General features: G+C 52.8%; 1 protein-coding gene across 1 annotated transcript in view; it reads right to left on the reverse strand.

Annotated features, from left to right (window-relative positions):
• ADAMTS2 (ADAM metallopeptidase with thrombospondin type 1 motif 2) overlaps positions 1–20,204 on the reverse strand; it is a 242,979-nt gene that overhangs the window by 76,634 nt on the left and 146,141 nt on the right. Inside the window, exon 5 of the mRNA XM_053907583.1 lies at positions 279–362. Within this exon, the coding sequence (XP_053763558.1) occupies positions 279–362 (84 nt within the window). The remainder of the gene's footprint in view (positions 1–278; positions 363–20,204) is intronic.

Below are 20,204 nucleotides of genomic sequence, written 5' to 3' on the forward strand. Positions count from 1 at the left end.
TGGCAGTCACCTCCTGATCATCAGCTAGCCTCTCCACACATGAATAATAACAAAACCTACATTATAAAAGCAGGGGTGAGGTGAAAGGGGATCAGGAATATGGGGGAGGCTCACGAGTTTCTTGTCTCTTCCAGGTACCACGGGCCAAGCTGGGGACAGGCACTGAGGTTTTGGCTTTCAGAGGAGACCCGTGCCTCACTGGAGGGTCCCATTCACCCCACAGAGATCACGAGAGTTGGGGAGGCTCCACTGTGTCTGGAAGCCACCAGCTCACTCACCTTCCCGTAGCTAAGCAGGATTATCCGCACCAACACGACATTGATGTGGGCCCCCAAGGACTCGTCATGATAGATTTCGTTGACCTGAAAGACAACCAGGGAGGTGTCAGCAGGAGCCACAGGCCTGAGGACCACCTGCAGATGACAAGGTGGAGCCCAGGGGAGGCTGTCAACCCGCCCACGCTGTGCGGTGCCCTCCACAAACAGGGATGACAGTCCCTGTCTCACAAAGCTTAACAGCAAGATGCCATATTTGTCACCACCACTAAATTGGATTGCCGGAAGCCTTGCCATGAGGTCACAGGGGCAGGGTGCACATCCCTAAATGTGGGTCAAACTAGACTTTTTAGTCCACAGTGAGACGATAGCTCTAAAAGCCAGTTTATAAGAGAGAAAGGGGTTTTTGTCTCCAAAGTATTGCTTTATCTCTCACAGGCAAAGCCTGGCCAATTTGGCTCACAGTCTTTGACTGAAAGTCATGGTGTGGAAGCCAAGAAAGCAGTTACACGGAGAGGTCCCGCTGCAGCTGGAGGGGGCAGGAGGGAGGAAAGTGGGAAGAAAGACTGAGAGGAATGACTAGGCTTCACTTTACTCCTTCCACCCCTGACCTCCAGCCCATGTCTTGAGTCACGGGGGGGGGGGGGGGTGGGGAACAGGGCAGGGAGCATAAAAATAGCCCTGATATTTGGGAAGAAATCAAAAGCAGAGAGGGCTTGATCCTGCTGTCTGGGACCTGGGAAGGGACAGGTTCATATGGAGAAGGGGTGGCTTCAGAGAGCCCAAATGGAGTACAGCTCCCAACTACACATAGGGGACCCAGGGATAGTGGGCAGGATAGCTGCAGGCTGGCTTGTGGGTTGGCTTCAGAGAGAGTCCAGGGGGTGCTGTCCTGTAGGAGGGCAGACATTGTGTGGCCACGGCAGAGAGAATAAACCCTGAATGACCCCAACTGCAGGGCCAAAGCCTGGAGGGTCAATGCCCAGGGCAGAGCATGCTGGGACAGATGTGTGCAGATGCAGGGTGGCTAAACCATGCACCACCCCTACCCTGAGGGAGGAGGGACAGGAGATGAACAGCCCTGGTATGGGCTGAATTGTGTCCCCTCAAGTTCCTAACCCCCAACATAATGCTATTTGGAGGTGGGGCATTTGAGAGGCTATTAGGATTGGCTGATGTCATGAGAGTGGGGTCCCCCACCATGTGAGGACATGGCAAGAAGGAGGCCATGTGCAAGCCAGGAAGAGAACCCTCACTAAGAGCCAAATTGGCTGACACCTTGATCTTGGATTTCTAGCCTCCAGAACTATGAGAAATTAACTATGTGCTGTTTAAGTGACCCAGCCTGTGGTATGTTGTTAGAGTAGCCTGAGCTAAGGCAAGCCCAGAGTCAGAGCTTACCCTCTGACCTGACTATTCCCCCTAAAGCCTTCTGAACAGGAAGAGCCTGAGCCACCTCTCAGGGGCCGGGTCACATTTTCCCTTCAATCCTGGAGTGAGCGTGGCATCAAATATAAGAACTAAAAAAAAGCTGCCTTTTTCTTCACCCATCAGCTTTGGTGTGTAGATGTCCATCCTGCCAAGTGTATAACCTCCTCCCCCCCACCCCAGTCCAGCAATGAACCCCTTTATAGATTTGCAATGGGACTTCTCAAGCTGAGCCACCCTGACCTTTCACAGGGCCCACCACCCCCCCCCCCCCCGGGGTCCCGAGTTGCCTGGCCTTGGACTGTCCTTCCCCACGGACCTTAGCAGGTACCCAGTAGACCCAGGAGAAAGCTATTGGCCCATTGCATGCCAAGCATCATGTTAGCATTTGGGATTCAGTAACCAGCCTGGAACTGGCCTTCTGTAAAAAACAGCTCCACCATCATGATGATGCTGATGAGGACCTTTAGAGATAGGCAGGGAAATTGAGGGCATATTAATGGTGAATCTGCCCTAGTGACGATTAGTGGGCTCCCTAAGGATGTGGCATTTCATCTCAGAGATAAGAAATGAGAAGGAGTTAGCTCAGCAAAGCAGGGATAGTGTTCCAGGCAAAGAAAGTAGCATATGCAAATGACCTGGGGGTCAGAGGCAGTAAAGTGTGTTCTAAGAACTGGGCAGGGGGAAAGGGCCTCTGAGGTCAGACTACACAAGTATTCAGGTAGTGAGAAGGATTCCAATTCTGTTCAAAGAGCAATGGAGGATATGGAGCCCTGAGAGAAATATAATGACACTGCATTTTACAAAGATTACTCTGCCTCCTTTATGGAATGTAGATTGAAGTGCCCACTACAGCAGTTGAAGTGTCAAGTGTGGGGCTCAGATTTGGGGATGAGTGGAGAGAAAGAACAGATGTCAGGAGTGACGTGGACTAGAATTGGGGAGGGCACCTCCTATACAGCCCTGGGACACCCTGGGGCCTGCTTGGCCTCATCCTCTTGTTGGCAAATGGAGGTGGTCCATCTTTGCTCTGCATGGAGTCAGGGAGGAAAAATGTCCCGGGGTCATCTCTCAGAGCTTCCCCAGAAATGAGGGGCTTCAGCCTCCTTTGACACCCTGATAGTGCCTCTCTGGAGCCCATGTTCTAATTGCACTTCTCAGAGCTGGCCTAGGGGTGCATCCCAAGAGGACCTGGCTCCTCAAGTGCACGGTGAGGCTGTAAGCCTGTGGTGTTACAATCTTTACGAAGACAGGAAACCTGCCTTGATATTCGGAAGGGATTCAGGGCTGAGTTCACAAAATTATCTAGATCATTTTATGCTCCCAACAGCCCTTGGAGGCCAGAATGAGAGGTGGTCAATCCCACCTGAGCAAAGGGTAAGCTGAGGTTCTGAGTGAGGGTATGCTTGCTGGTTCCTACAGGGAGGGAGGTCCCCTTCCCAGTTCCTGGCCCAGATCTTGCCCATCAGGGCCCACCATCCTCCTGTTCCCCTGGCCCCTGCCACTGTGCCCAAAGGTAGCCACTCGCATCTTGGGTAAGGGGTCCCATGTCCTTGGATACTGAGCAAGCCTGACCCTGACTCCTGATTTGGGACAGGAGGTAACCAGAACCCCAGGGACCCCACCACTCAGTGCTAAGCTCTATGAGGCAGAGGCCCACATCCTGCTGGGGGTGGTGGCAAGGCGACCTGAGTCTGGGGTGTCAGGCCACTGAGCGCACACTGGACAGGGGAGGCCCTGCCTTCCAAGCTGCCTGTTGGCTGCCAGCTTGCATTGGCTGGGCTGGGCTATGGAGAAGCATACCCATCAGAGAGCCAGTGAGGAGGCTAGGCCATGGGTCAGGTTGGCAGCCAGGCCTGCTCTGGAGACTCCCCCAGCCACCCCCTGACCCCAGTCACTTTCAACTGCAATGAGCCTTTCATGGTTTCTCCCTTAGGAAGCCTCTGTCCCTTCCACGGGGGATACCTCTCCACATGGTCTGTTCCTCTAGGAGAGTCAGCGGGCCATGCCCTGGCCTCCCTCTATGATACCTCTCAGGGAATGCAGGGCAGTGCTGAGGAGAGGGCCACCCACCACCCTTTCCCTCTGCCGGTCTGAGGAGTGGGCCCTGCCCTGCTCCCCAGGGTGACATCAGCTTTTCAGGGGGCTGCAAAATTGCCTCAGCCCTGGAGCGCAGCTCCCTTCCATTCCCCACGAGATGCCGCACAGATGCTAGAAGCCAATGGGACCCACCTGTGCATGGAGACCATTGGGAAACGATGAGTCAAATTCCTTAATAGGAACACAGCTACAACATTTCTGCCAAGCAGAGAGCTGACAGACATGGCAAAAAGGGTCACTGAAGACGGAAGACAGCCTCCAAACATCTCCCTCACATTGTCCCACTCCTCCCCTGACCCCAACCCCATCTCCCAGGCAGGCAGGCAGGCAGGCAGGCAGGCAGCAGGGGCTCCCAAGTGCATTTCTGCCTCTTGTCCTGCCCACACCCCCACGCACCGTTCTTCAGGACGGTCACCACTCAGCAGATCTGGCCTCCTCTTCTTCTGCCTGAAACCCTCAATGGCTCCCCACTGCCTTTAGGAGCAGCCCCGGTACCTTGGCACGGCACTCGGCACTCGGCACTTGCAGCCCTCTCTAAGCTGGCCCTGGCTGGCTGCTCTGTGTTCCCCTTCAGCCACTTTGCCTGGGAGGCCCCAATCTCAACAGCTCCGCCTTCCGCAAAGCCTGGCTGCCCTCTCCGGCTGCTTGTGCAATGGAATTCCCTCTCCCCCTCTCCAGCCCCAGAATTCTTGAAATATCTGAAAAGCATCTGACAAAACAAAGTCATGGTAATAAATGTGTTTCAAAGAAGGGAGGGGGCGGTGACCCTCCTGCTTAATTCCCATCCACTCCAAGGCCTTCCCACTGCAATCAGAATAAAATCAAAGCCCTACAAGCTCTTCTCAGATTGCCCTGGTCTTGCTCACTGTGGTCCAGCCACTGGCCTCTGTGCATCTTGCACAGAGAGACCATCCCTACCTCAGGACCTTTGCACTTGCTGTGCCTTCTGTCTTCTCATGCTTTCCCCCCAACACAACTGTCCCAGCTCACAGTACCCCCTAAAGTAGTTGCTCCCAGCCTGGACTATGCACTTGATAAGAGAGGCACTGTTTCTCCTTGCTCACCGCTGTGTCCCCAGCAGCGTGAATGAATGAATGGGTGAGTAACTTTGGAGAATGTGGAACAATAGGAAATAGGCAGAAATGTGTGACAGCGGCAGGACTCATGATGCCCTGTAATGACCGAGACCCTAGCTACATGCCCAAGTGCATCCCCATCCCTACTCCACCCTCCTGGAAACCTGTGTGCTAGGGAGGCTGCTCTCCTCTGCTCAGACCACAGGGGGAGGGGAAGCCAGGACAGTGTCCTTGAGCCCTGTCTTGAGAAATTGATCCTGGAATCTTTAAACCTTAGGGGAAAATGTTCAAAGCCGCAGCCCTTCTCTGTGCAGAGAGAGGCCAAGGGCTCTCTTGTTTGGGGAAATACACTGTAATGTGCCTTTTGCTTATGCAAAGATGCGGCCAAGTTTCTGTTCTGGAATAGACAATAAGGAAGGACACAGGCTCTGCATGATAATGTAAAAGTTTGCCTTCTTCGTGGCATAGTTCCACCCTGGTGACCAAGGAGCCCTGGCAGGTGGCCTAACCCTGCTGGGCAGAGGTGACTTTCCCCTCTGCTGGAAGGATCTGGGGACAGGAGGGTGCAGGGAAGACAGGTCCAGGAGATGGGGCTCCCTGTAGGCAGAGCCATCGGTGGGGTTCCCATCCCTTGTGCCCAACCTCCAGGAAACTTGTCACCTCTTCCCCTGAGCTGAACTTTGGCAACCAGAGGGGTAGCACAAGCTTCTCCTGGCACCACACTGGGGAGCAAGCCAGGCCCGGAAAAGTCTGTCATGAGGCCTCAGGAAGCAGGGCTCATAAGGTGCTTGGTGGCTTCTCTGGGACCCCTGAAATACCTGGGGTATTTAGGGTATTCTGGTCTCTCTGAGGACCCTTGGGAGTAGGCATGGACCATCCCAGTGGAGGCAGGAAAAAAAAGTGCTGTGGGAAGCTGGGGCAGAGGGTTCTGCTGGCTTCCGGGAAGGACTGTTTTCATCTGTGTGCATCTCCTGACACACGAACAGGGCAGCAAAAGCCTGGTTTTACTGTGAGAATAAACATCCCTTTGCAGATCTCCTTTCCCCACTTATTTCTCCATGATGGCATCTCAGGCAACACAAGAACAAACACGATGCTAGCTGCTGCTCAAAATATCGAACTGCCAAGAAATGCAAATGGGCAGGACTGGTTCAGACTGTACAATAAAAATGGGAGGTGGGTAGAACCTTCCTTCAACACCAAGTCCAAGAACACAGCCCTAAGATGCCAAGACTCCTCTAGGGACGACCAAACTGTTCCTGCCCCCAGGCCCATGGCAGGCCACCCTCTGCTGGGACTGGGGATACCTCTGCAGGTCCCCAGGGTGGAGACAGGGCTTCTCCCCCACCAGACAAGCAGGTGGATGCCCGGAACCCAACGGAGGCTCAGCATATGCTCACCAGGCAAACAAAGAGCAAACCTGTCTTAGGACAGTCCCGTCGATGCTAATTACTGCACAGAGCCGCACCTTCCCTGTCTCTCTGTTGGGTTGCACGGGTTCTAGCGTGGGCTCAGCCACCATCCTGCCATGATATGGGTCCTTATCACTCAGGCTATTACCAGCACCAGCCTCAACACTGTACTTAAAGCATCTAGCAAAACCCCAGGCATATGGTACACACCCAGGCTTCACTCCCGGGCCCACCAGGGGCTCTCCTCTGGGTCACCGGAGTGCACGCCAGGCATTTTCCAAAGCCCACACTGCTGCCCACCAGGGGTGTGTGTGTGTGTGTGTGTGTGTGTGTGCATGTGTGTGTGGCCCACTTTGGGGGGTTCTCCCTGACAGGCCCCACTGTGGGTAAGGGATGGCCACACCACTATGTGGGGCCTGACCTTCCCACTCACTGACCAGCAACTCATCAGAAAGGGGGTAATGCTACAGAACAAGGGAGGGACATACTCTGCTGAGGCTGGAGGCCAGGGCCTGGTGTCCCCCCTGAGGCCACTGTTTGGAGGCCCCTGACAGGGAAGGAGCAGAGAGAAGGCAGGGATCTTGATTCTTGCTGGCAGCTGCCATGGCCCTGGAGAGCCCGGGGCCATCGCCTGTCTGCCTGATGTACCCCTGAGCTCCTTGGCACTACTTGACCACACAGCCCCGGGGACCTGACCCCCACGGAGTCTCATCCAGAAGAGGCTTTTTGGGGAGAGGACCACCGTGTCAAGAACTCGAGGCATCCTCGCCTCCCTCACTGTCTCAGAGTCTGAAAGGCACAACCTCCACCCCTGTGACGTGATCTCTGTCACCTGTGTCCAACCGGGTATCATGATGTCATCGGAAAACAATGATTTTTTTTTCCTTCCTACTGTGATTCACATTTTTCTGCTGTCCTATCACTATTTTGACCCAAAGAAAGAAAGAGGGAAGATACCATCGTGAGGAGGGCTGGCCGTGGCACATGGGAAATCCCTGGGGACAGCAACAGGGGAGAGGGAAGTGTCCTGGTTGATGAAGGAGGTCACGGGAGGAGCTGAGGGAGAGGTAGGAAGCCAGAGCCAGGGTCATGGTGCCCCATCCCTGCTTCTACTCCCCACACACCTTTAGGGTCAAACACAGATTCTGAGGGCTTCGGGCCCTGCTTCCCACTTGGACTCTGAGCGGAGACCACATCATGAGAGTAGAGTCCATTCCCAATGTGGCACTAAGTGTGAGGTGAGGAATGGGGTGGGGCTGGTTTGATTGAACTGGCCTGAGTAGCAGCCTGGCTCCCCCCAGCCCCAGAGGGGTGGAGGTGGGCTCCAGACACTCCTGTATTACACTGGCTGGGGTGGAGGGTGGCTGGCTATGGGCTGGGAGAGGCTGCATAGTGGACAGGGCATCACAGAACCTGCCCTGGACCAGGTGGGGCCCAGCACACCTGAGCCATCCAGGTAGAGAGCCCGGGGCCAGACCTGACCCCACCTCACAGCAAAAATGGTGAGGGCTCATGCCAGCCTCCCCACTGCCACTAGGGCCCCAGGGGTCCCCATATAACAAGGGGGTAGGGAGAGACCCTGCCAGGCAGGCACTGACCCAGATGAGACAGAGAAAAGCAGAACTGTTTAGACAGTCACCTGTGTTCCCAGCACAGAATTCTGGTCCAATCCTATCCTCCAGCATTACACTCACTGCCAGGCTTGTCTGCTGGGGAACATGTCCCTCCCAGAACGCAATTCACTCGCGTTTAGCGCCATTCCCAACACCCAGAACGTACGGAGCCTCCTTGAACGCGGGGAAGAAACGGTTTGGCCTTGTGTGCAGCATGTGGCCCTTTGCACCACCAGAATCTGATCGAGTCACTGAGCTCCCCTGCCGGCCCTTCACGGGCTGAGCGGTGTGCCAACCACCAGGGCCCAGGCTCAGACCAGACACCCATAACCAACCGGCAGACGAGAAGACAGGAGGGCACACTGTGCTTCACAGGGAGCCCACAACCGAAGGGAGAGAGCTCCTGGGGGCACGCGTTCTCGTTGGCAGGAAGGAGTGCACAGACCGCCCCGCCCCGACACCTGGCTGTCTCCTGCTTCCCCAGACCCGTGTCTGTGTCCCACGTTCTCTGGGAGCACATCCCTTGTGCTAACATGGACGCTGCTCCCCTTCGGGCTGTTTCCTCTGCTGCACTATCACCATCTCGAATGCCCCCACTGTCAGCTGCCCTCTCTGTCCGCTGCACCTGTGCCCGAGAACCGGGGGCTCGCCTGCATCTATGGCTGTTCTATCCTCAGTGCCTAGAACCTGTTAGGTCTGAAAGTTTTAGGATAAAGCCCAAGCTCCCTGTACCTGGCCAGCTCCATCCCTCTGAGGCCACCCTGCCCCGAACCCCCAAACAGCTCCAATTCCAGGGACAAGTCAAGGGTGTGGCATCCTCTGCAGGGAATGGCAGTAGTTCAGGGCTCCTCTCTGCTGTGACCTTCTCGCCAGCCAGGCAGAGGGTGTGGGCTGTGCCTCCAGGCTACCGAGGCCCTTTTCCTCCTTACTGACCTAAAGCAGGGTGAGCGTGTCTCCATGACAGCCAAGCTTCTCAAGGACAAGAGCTGGCTGGTTTGGCCGATGTCACTGACCAAGGAATGACTGTGGCACCTTGTTGGTAAGCGGTGACCTTCCAAAACCTGGACCACACACTTCCTCATGTCATTACCTTTCACGTCCCACACCGTGCAAGTGAGCGTTATTATCCCTGTTTTACCGGTGGGGAAACTGAGGCCCAGAGAAACTGAGAAACACACCCACAGAAGCACAAGTGGGAACTGGGGCAAAGGCTTTCGAGAGCAAGTTAGCAAATCTGTTGAAATTAAACTCTATGCATCCTTATGACCTGATGATTCAAACTTCCAGCATCTGTGGTGGAGAAAAGGCTTTGGTCATAAGGAAGAAGGGATAAGGACCCTTGGCTACTGGGATGTCTTTTCCCTGGACAGGTAGAGTCTATGTTTTCTCTTTTAATGTTTATTTTAAAAGAGAGAGAGAGAGCATGAGCAGGGGAAGGGCAGAGAGAGGGAGAGAGAGAATCCCAAGCAGGCTCTGCACAGAGCCCAATGTGGGGCTCGAACTCACAAAAACTGTGGGATCATGACCTGAGCTGAAATCCAAGATCAAGAGTTGGATGCTTAACCGACTGAGCCACCCAGGCGCCCTGAGTCTGTGCCTTAAGGGAGTCTGGGGGCGCCTGGGTGGCTGTCGGTTAAGCATCCAGCTTCAGCTCAGGTCAGGATCTCCCAGTTTGTGAGTTTGAGCCCCGCGTTGGGCTCTGTGCTGACAGCTCAGAGCCTGTATCCTGCTTCTGATTCTGTGTCTCCCTCTCTCTTTGCCTCTCCCTTGATTGCGTGCTCTCACTCTCTCTCTCAAAAATAAATAAACATTAAAAAAAAACTTAAGGGAGTCTGTAGGACCATAGTCACTTTATGAGAATTCACTCACTCAACTTATTTACTCAGAAGACATTTACTCAACACCTATATGCTGGGCCCTTTGCTGGGTGCGGAACATGAAAATCAGGTAAGCAGACCCTCTGAATTTGACATTAAGCATGTGACACCTTTGTATGAACTCCTAATCCCCCTGAGACACACCGCCAAGTGCCCCTGCAGCAGGGGAGCAGGACCCCTCAGGACCCACGACTGTACCTCAGCACAGAGTGGGCAGGCTGAGAGTGATGGCTCAAGCCAGCCCAGACCAGGAGCCCAGTGTGGTGCCACACTCTCTACTTCCGGCTCAGCTGTCACCCCCTTGCTGGAGTCTTCAGAGACAAGCTTTGCAGCTGCTTCAAGCTGTCACCGAGGAGTGACGATGCCTGGCCCTCCTTGTCCACGATGACTGACTCCCGCTTTGACAACCATCAGCTCTCCCCAGGGAGACCAAGGGCAAGCTGCTCCCAGACTCCTATATCAGCTGTCAGGAGGCCTCCTGGAGAGGGGAGGGGGGTTGGGGAGAACCCTGGGGTGGGGGCAGGGTGCCACACTCTTCAGGGAAGAAGAAGCGGAGGTAAGGCCAGACCATGGTACCTCCCCCTCTGGAACTTTCTCCACCTACATCATCATGGCTGGGGGCGGGGGGTGGCAGTGCTGGGGAGGGGGGTGGCTGTCTATTGTCCACCCCACCCTCACTGGAATGTGAGCTCCATGCAGGCAGGACCCCCCACCTCCCCCACTGCTGCCCAGGCTTCCTCACCACCACATTCCAGCACCTACGGCTGTGTCTGGCATGTGGCAAGAGCTCTGTAAACATGCACTGAATGGGTGACTGCGTGAGGGAGCAAATCTTAGAGAGAACAGGAAGACACAATAGAAGGAAAGGCCAGAGAAAACACCAGGAGAGGGAAAGTAGATGGAAAACAGGCTGGGGCATGGGCAAGTGATGTCAATAGCTGTTGGGAGATCAGAGAGATCCAAGGTGAGAACATACCTCAGCTCTTCCTCAAGGATTCAGGAGCACTTGTTCTTCAGGCCAGAACAGCAGGGAGGGGACAGGCACCTGGGCCAGATCCCCACTAAGAGCCCATCTTCCCACCTGTACGTGAATCCCATCTGCCATGCCCTGGCCACACTAGCCGACCTCTCTGAGCCTCAGTGACCTTGTCCAGGAGAGTGAACTCACGGGCCACCAGGCACAATGTAGACACAACAGGTGACTGACTCCTCACACAGGGCTGCCAGGCATAAAAACTCAGTCTCCTCACCTCACACTGGTGTTTCCAATAACAGAAGGCATAAGCCCCAAACTCTTAAAGACAGAAGTTTCTCTTTTTAGACCCCAAACTAACTTAATCACTCCCCTATCATAGTATGGCAGGGACCCCAGATATCATCCCTTTTTGTGCCCCTTAGCCTGAGACAAAAGGCTTTGCCAACCTTGGGGCACCTGGGTGGCTCAGTCAGTTAACCGTCCGACTTCAGCTCAGGTCATGATCTCACGGTTCATGAATTCAAGCCCTGCATCAGACTCTGTGCTGACAGCTCAGAGCCTGGAGCCTGCTTCAGATTTTGTGTCTCCTCCCTCTCTCTCTGCCCCTCCCCCCACTCACACACACACTCTCTCTCTCTCAAAAATAAGCATTAAAAAAAATTTTTTTTAAGGCTTTGCCAACCTCATCTCCTGCCTCATCCCAGCACCATACACCCCAGCGGGGCCCAACCCCATGCTGTGATGTGGTAATGCCACTGGGCCTTTGCACATGCTGTTCTACCACTGCAGCAACACCGGCATACACAAGGCTCCTCTCCTCATTAACCCCAGCCTCTGCATTAAGGGCAGCTCAAGTGGCCTTCATCTGAGGCACTCTTCCCTGTGACCCAGAATGCCCTGTATTTGCACAATCAGCACATGTATTAACCAGGGTACAATTACTCTTCTCTTCCTTGCTCCCACCCCTCCCATGCTCCAACTTTCTTGAGCACAGGGACATGACTGCTCACTCCTGTACTCCAGTGCCCAGAATGAGGCCCAGTTTAGACCAGGGGTTCAGAGAGCACCCAATGCACAAACACAAAGCCAGGACTAGCTCGTGTTCGTGGGATGCCCTCCATGGGCCCCGCACTCTGCTAAAAGCACTTTCCTGGTGTTTAACTCGAGTCACGCTCACGACAGCACTGGGAGGTGGCACTAATTATCCCCCATCACAGGACACAGCAGGGCAGGCCGTGCCTCCTTTCTTCCTGGCCAGAAGGAACCATCCACCAGCTGACCAGCCAGACTTGTGTCCTGCGGTCGTGTTCTGATTCACTTGTGCAGTGTGAGGTCTTAATTTCAATTTGTTGCTGACATTGAAAAATAATTAGATTTCCCATAAAACTTGGATTTCCAGCTTCTCATGAAGAAAAAAAAAACAAAGCTGGCAACAGCAGGTCTGCTCATTCCTCCATGACCACAAGTGAGGGGGACCCAGGAGGGGATCTCTGGGGGACGTGCCCTCTCCTGTCACCCCATCCCCACCACCCCGTACTGCCCACAGCCACCTTCACCTGGGCCAATGCCTCCCTGCCTGATTCTGTCAGCCATGACACGTATCCTCTCTTAAGCGTTCTATCAGCCTCATGCACAGCGCTTGCCCTGATAGCTCTATCTCCTAGAAGCGCACAGGGCCATGCTCTCAGGCCAGTAGGACACACATGAGGAGCCAGAATGGTGGCCAGAATGCCCTGTTGCAGCCCAGGACACGAGCAGACCCCGGGACCTGGGGAGCTGCTGAGCGGCCATGGGAACTCCCACCCTGTGCTATGGCCAAACCCAAACGTGTCCCCCTTTGCCTGGGAGCTCTGCCTACTCCCCTCAAACTTAAGAGAACCAGGTTTCAGTGTCCAGTTTCAGAGATGTTTTTCTCTTTCCCAGGACCCAGAGCCAGAGACACGTGAATGGGGACTTGGGGCAGTGCCTTCGCCCTGGCTAGCTTGCAGCTCCGTGGCCTGGTCACGAGAGGACACCCCCCCCCCTCCCCCGGGGGATCAGCAGAAAACATTCTTGTCCCTGCCACTGCCTTCCTCACCATTGCCACACGGCCCCAACATTCTTGGAAGTTGGTGAGAAATGGAGCTTGTATGCCTTTGATTGTTTGCAAACCCTGGCAAGGCTTTGGTAAACCCAGGCCAATTTCTGGATTAAATTAGAAAAGAAAAGAGGAAAAATATCTGAATCCTGGCACAGACAGAGATCATTCATTCAACAAAAATTGTTTAAGAACATACTGTACAGAGGATTGTCCCCGTGCTGGGGGGGAAGGTCAAAGGATATGGCCTCTATTATGAAAGCATGGAAGTTTCTTTGGAGCACACATTCTCAGTAGGCTTAAAGAGTGTGTCTGCCTCAGCAGAAGAGATGCTTTGGGGGCTCAGGAATTCTTCCAGAACATAAGCAGTTAACACAGCTGGGAGAGACGGCTCTGTCTGCTCAGAAATCTGCTTTTCCTACTCTGCTGTTTTAAAATGGCTATAATGACCAGCTCATTTAATTGCTTGTAAAGGAGTCCCCAAAGTTACCCCACAGGTCCACAGAGCTGGCAAGCCTAGGGTGGGGCTGGGGGTGGGCTCAGGTCTGAGCAGGAAGAGGGGTGAAGCTTGGCTCAAGGGCAAGTTCCCCGATGATGGCCTGCAGGAAAGGGCTGCTCCAGCTGCAGAAGACTGGAGAGCTGAAAAGGGTGAGGGGAACCTTCTCTCCTAGGGACTTCACTAGACTTTATGGGTTCTCAGAGTGTGTGGAAGGTTCAAAGATGAAGAAACCAAGAGCAGGGCGAGGCAGGAGCTTTGCCAGGTAGGTAAAAGCCAGGGTTAGGATACAGCTGTTCCTGACTCTGAAGCTGGTCCTCATTCTCTACCAAGTGCTTCACTAATAAGTATACCCAGTGTACGGATGTGGTGGTATGTGAATGTCAACTCTAGAGTGCTGGGGCCACAATTCAAGGTGCGCACAGAGCACATAGAAGATTTCTTTAGAGCCTGATAACCAAATACTTCATGAGCGCCAGTGAGTGACTGTTTTCAGCTTCCTGGGCCACATATCCTCGTCCCAGCTACTCAGCTCTGCTATTAGAGCACAAAAGCAGCCACAGACAATTCACAAATGAACAGGTGTGGCTATATCCCAAAACTTTATTAAAAAAAAAAAAAAGGATGACAGGCCAGATTTGGCCTTTGGGTTATATTTTTGGCAACCTTACTTTAGCATCTCTGTTTATCTGGAAAAGCTGCTGTGAATTTTGCTTTAACTCAATAGTAACACGCCCAAGGTTAGTTTAACATAAAATTGATGTTTTAAAATGTTTGCCATCCAAAAAGAGTGGCACTTCCAGGGCAGGCAGTGACGGCCTCGGCGGCCTCTGGCAGACATACCCAAAGGTAAAGAGGATCGTGGGCCACCTTCTGGGGCAAGCCATCACCCAACGCAATGGTCAGCCTCACCCACATCCACAAGGAGTACAATCAGACCAGCAGCTCAGATAGGAAATTGTAGGTCTTTGTGGGCACTGAGATCCCATCAAGGCCTTTGGTGTCTCAGGGAAGAGCAGGATTGTTTGGTGCTTTAGCTAAAGGCAATAACCCACATGAGAAGGCTTTTTGGGTCTTGGCCCCAAGGTGTAGATTTGTTAAAGTTTTGGCACAAATGTTACTTTACTTTTTTTTTTAAGTTTATTTATTTTGAGAGAGGCAGAGAGAGAGTGCAAGTGGGGAGGGGCACAGAGAGAGAGGGAGACACAGAATCCGAAGCAGGCTGTAGGCTCTGAGCTGTCAGCACAGAGCCCGACACGGGGCTTGAACTCACAAACGGTGAGATCATGACCTGAGCTGAAGTCTGAGCCACCCAGGCGCCCCTTTACTTTTCAAAATGCATACGTAAACATGTTACTTGAATCATGGCTCTAGTCTCCTCCAAAGGTATTTGTCCCTGGCCTCCCATTCACCAGAGCCAGGAGAAAAACCACCATCTGTGCCTAGCAAGGTAACTGGACGTGCCGTGAGCATGGGGGCTGCATCCAGGCACACGCTGTCACACACCAAGTTTGGAGGCAGAGACCAGTCAGGCACTGGCAGAGCAGGTCTGTGAAAATGTGGTGATTCCTCTACACACCCAGCAGGTGTGTTCAGGTGTGCTGACTGCAGCCTAGCTTGGGAGCACCAGACACAGAGGGGAGCATGTTTCTAAGGAGAAAGGGTGAAACAGGACAGTGGTTTCCAGTGCACCAGGAGAGCCCGTGGAAGAGGGGAGTCCTGGGTAGAGGGAAGCTCCTCATTCCCAAGGCTGGGTCCAGAGGAGCCACAGCATGAGCCAGGGTTGAAGGCTGGGAGGAGCAGGAATGGGATGCGGCAGAGGGAGGCTGGCTGCGGGAGAGCCACATCTAAGCAGGGAGCCCAGGTGGGGCCCAGCGGCGGTGTGGCAATGGGGCCTGGAGGAGCCAGCCTGGCTGGACAGGCCACATATCTGCTCACGGCTCACAGTTCTGCCCTTACAGCCCTCCCAGTGCTGGGAAGGAGACCCTTCCTCCCACAAGCAGTGGATAGAAGCTCTCAGTGGGGCTTCACAGCCTCTCTGACTAGGCTAAGGACCCCGAGGCCAAAAGGACAGGGCCTCATCCTGGGTTTGCTAGCAACCTTTGAGCCTCTGGAATTTGGGAGCTAAAAACCAGTGTGAGGGCCCCAGAGGACGAGGCCACTGCCAGTAATCTGGCCCCAGCACTCTCTCAGGCACAGCCTTCTTCATCTGGGCAGAAAGCTGAGAGTCAGTGTAGCTTTGGGCTGAGAGCCTCTGGACAAGCAGAGGATGGAGAAGGGCCATGGAGAATGGGGCCCGAAGCAGGGAGCACAGGCCACATCAGGTGTCTGGAGAGGGTCGGGCTGGGCTGCGGGGTCTCAGTGCAGGGCTCATGTTGCTGAGTTCATGGGCCAGCAACCAGGGCCCATATCCAGAAGGGCCCTGCACTTGGGGTTTAACGCTCTGAGGTTGCTGTCTTGACATTCCTCATCATTTCACTTTTGAATTTGTGTTTTGTAAGTAAAATCCAACAGGATAGTGAGGCCTTGGCTCACGAGTGGTCCCGACTCCACAGGACAAGGTCTCAGCCTCCCACTCCCCACCCTGTGATCACTGCCACTCTCTGCCCTGGGCAGGGGCCTGCATGCAGGCGCAAGGTGGGTGCACATGCCCCGTGGTCTCTCGGGCCAGGACATGGCAGTGGTGGTCCCACCCAAGGCAGCCCCACATGGGTCTCAGTGGAGGCGAGTCTCTTGGGCACCCCCATCCAGTTGCTAAGGTGTAAAGAGCCTTGACCATCTGCCCTGGGTTGGGGCAGTGGGCCTGAGGGAAGGGGAGATGCCAGGCTTAATGTCCCCAGATCCCCACCCCATACCAGGGCATGATGTGCTCTTCCAGGGGCAGCAGTCAGGGAACAAAGCAGCTGTCAGGCCCAGAGGGCATATCTCCTGCTGCTGGCTATGACCTGGGGCACCTGTGATAATCTGCGTCTAAGAGAGCACTCCCTCCACTGGCTCCATTCCTGGGGGCTCCTCTCTTCCTCCTTCCAACCGTTCTGAGTCTGGCTTGTGTTTTGTGTGAACTTCTGGCACCCTCCGGGCATGAGCCATGAAACACAAGTCTGTTTAATTTTGGTGATTCTGCATCCAAGTTAAATGCTGTAATATCTGCATTTAAAATAAGCTTTGTGGGGCGCCTGGGTGGCTCAGTCGGTTAAACGTCCGACTTCAGCTCAGGTCATGGTCTTGCAGTCCGTGAGTTCGAGCCCCGCATCAGGCTCTATGCTGACCGCTCAGAGCCTAGAGCCTGTTTCGGATTCTGTGTCTCCCTCTCTCTCTGACCCTCCCCCATTCATGCTCTGTCTCTTTCTGTCTCAAAAATAAATAAACGTTTAAAAAATAAAAAAAATAAAATAAAATAAAATAAAATAAAATAAAATAAAATAAGCTTTGTACGGGGTGCCTGGGTGGCTCAGTCAGTTAAGCGTCTGACTCTTGACGCTTTAGACGCTAGACGCTTAAAGCTCCGACTTTAGCTCAGGTCTCGATCTCACGGTTCGTGGGATCAAGCTCTGAGTCAGGCTCCATGCTGACAGCACAGAACCTGCTTGGGATTCTCCCTCTCTCTGCCCCTTCCCTGCAAAGGGGCATGTGCCCGCACGTGCATTCTCTCTGTCTCTCTGTCTCTCTCTCTCTCTGTCAAAATAAAGAAATAAACATTTAAAAAACAAAGGTAATATAAAATAAAATAAGCTTTTTACAATATAAAGGTAACTGGTAAAATTCATAATACTTTAAAATTCTAATTTTTCATTGTTTACGGTGACAATCAGTAGACAATTTTTAAATCTTGACAATTTGAGAGACAGAGATCACAGGAAAAAGGAAAAAGCCTTTATATCTACCTTTAAGGGCACTTTTTCCTGATCTCCAAACAAGAGAGCCACACATTCATTCTGCCCTGGGCCCCAGGAGTTTGGTAATCAGAGACATTCTGGGTCTCTGATGTGGCTGAACTCAGCAAGAATAGCCAGGTGGTTAGTGTAGGGCCACGAGTTTGGGAAACGGTCTGCTGACAAGAAGCCACGGGAGTCTGCCAGGGTGACCGGAGCAAAGCTCTAGAAGATTAACTTCTGGGGGAGGGTGTGAAGTGCCAAACATGGCACCCAAGGGAAAACCCAAGGAGAGAAAGATCTCAGGACACCACTACACACAAAAATGTAAACCATAGCAAACTGCCCCAAAACAAAACAAAGGGCAAAAAACAGAATTACAGGGAATATTTTCCACCCACTTGACAGACAAAAAGTGAACCTATTCAAATATAAAATGTTCTTCAAATTAACAAGATAGAAACTAATGTCCCCATAGAATAAAGAACATGAATAGGCCAACACTAAACATGTAAGATGATTGCTGTTTTAAAGTACATATATATTTTTATAGATGCAACTTCATTACCATCAAATAAATACAACTTAAAGACAAAAAGTATATCCCAGCATTGCTTTCAAATTACCATAGCTAAAAAGGACTCAGTGGTAGGAGGAGGAGGGGAGACAGGCATTTGCTCAGTGGAGCATTAATAGGTGAAATCCTAACAGAGAACATTCTGGCACAGAAAGCTTTAAAATGCCCATACCTGTTGACCAGGCACTGCACTTTTAGGGACTCAGTTTAAGGAAACAGTAATGGATGAGTGATAGATTTAGCTGTAAGGGTGTTCATTACAGCTAGTGTCCAGTCTGACATCTAATAGGGAAATAAATTTTGTTATGTGACTATGTCATATCAATAATCGGTTACATAAAAGGCATGCTATGTGATGCAATGTGATGCCACCGTTAAAATGAGGTAATAGGCAATAATCGGTAAGTGAAGACATTCACATTCCTGCCGGATTTATATTCTCATTTTCCATCATAAATAATTTATTGTGTCTGTTAAATACAGTATATTTTTAAAAATTTATTTATTTTTGAGAGAGAGAGAGAGAGAGAGAGAGAGTGGGGGAGGGGCAGAGAAAGAGGGAGACACAGAATCTGAAGCAGGCTCCAGATTCCAAGCTGTCAGCATAGAGCCTGACGTGGGGCTCGAACCCATGAACAGTGAGATCATGACCTGAACCAAAGTCAGATGCTCAACCGACTGAGCCACCCAGGCACCCCCAAATAGAGTATCTTTTAATAAACAAGGAACATTAGTTTCTAGATTTAGGGAGGAAAGGAAGGAAACTGGACCTGGCAGGAGGTGCTGAGTGCTTTGGTGGGGGTCAGAGGTCTGAATGCCGTAGGATCTTTTCTGCACTGAGGTGACTCTTGTGATGTTCAGCAAACATTTACAACCCTTTTCACCCTCCAGAGAGTCTTGGATAGAGAGAGGGATGGATTGATTAATTTCCACTTCCCTACGAATAAAATGTCTTTGCCCGTAAATGCAGGAAGGAAGTGGCACCTCTGGAGATTTCCCACTGCCCTTCGGGTCACATCCAAGTCCCTCTCAACATCCAGTGACTGGCCTTGTTCATCTGCAACTTCCCTTCCTACCTGGGCCCCTTGTTCCCCACACACCAGCCCTTTCTCACACCTTCAAATGTGCTGACCTCATTCTTGCCTCAGGGCCTTTACACCGTCCATTCTCTCTGAACACTCCATCCTGCCTCTTCCCACAGTCATCCAATATCATTCAAGTCTTAGCTGCAGTGTTACTTTCTGTGCATGTCCTTCCTGACCACCTGTATAAAGTGGCCCACATTTCCCAGCCCTTCTCCTTTCTCCACCTCACTATTTTATTTCTTTCATTGTCCTTATCTGAAATTACCTCTTTTGATTTTCACTTGAATATTGTCTGTGCTCCCCACCAGAATGCAAGCTATGGCTGTGTCCTGTTGTGCTCACAGCTATACCCCTTGCCTGACATACAGGATATGCCCAATGAACAGTTGTTGACAGAATGATCAAGTGCCAGGTGTATCAGTCAGCCCAGGATGAGCTCTGCTGCATAACAAAGTCTCCACCACATCAGTAGCTAACACAATAAAGCTGGCATGTGTTTCTTTATACACATCACAGGCCAGCAGAGGTTGGGTGGTCCTGCCTCGTTCTGTACCTGCACTTACTGGGATATATGGCTTCCAAGGTCACTGTGTTAGGGAAAGAAACAGAGGGAAGGGACACACTGGCTCTTAATTGCCTTGGCCAAGAGGTGACACATCACTTCCTTCTACACAGACCATTAGAGAAAATTAGCCACACAGCTCCAAATTAGGTACAAGGGAGGCTGGTAATTGGGAGGGAAGAAGAGAGCACATGGATATCTGAAGAACCTGAAATGTCTATGTCACACCAGGACCCACATCCCAGCCCAGACTCTGCTGCAAAGAGGCCCCAAAGGGATCTGTGCAGCAGTATCACCCTGAACGATAGAAAACAGCCCAGCTTAGAGCTGCCAGGGTCCAGCCATACCCGCCTCCCATCCACCTCGGCCCCTGCTCCTCCTCAGAGCCTTCATTCTCTGGGTCCCTGCCATCAGAACCCCCACCAGACCCCCCTCCCAGGGTCTTTATGGTCTTCCTCAGGGGACAGGCTGTGTCTGTCCAGGGTGGGGCCCCTATGCCTCAGACACTGGAAGTGTTTCCGCCCTGGCCGTGGCTGTCCTCACAGCTGACCAAATGCCTCACTTGGAGTGCAGTCCGGGCCAGCTGCCGCCACATCTGTCCTCCACGTTGCTGGTTTGGCTCCAGGGCTGGGAAGCCCCATAACCAGCTGTGTACTCACAGGGAGAGGGAGATCTGCCCTGGCCAGGCCTTCTAGGGCCAGTTGGGGCTCCGGCTACAGCTCCAGGTGAGCCAGCACCCTCGGGTCTCAGGGCCACTGTCCAATAGGTTGGCCACTAG

This window comes from Panthera pardus, unplaced genomic scaffold (genome assembly GCF_024362965.1).
Source record: "Panthera pardus isolate Hobbes unplaced genomic scaffold, ASM2436296v1 HiC_scaffold_2, whole genome shotgun sequence".
NCBI classification, from domain to species: Eukaryota; Metazoa; Chordata; class Mammalia; order Carnivora; family Felidae; genus Panthera; species Panthera pardus.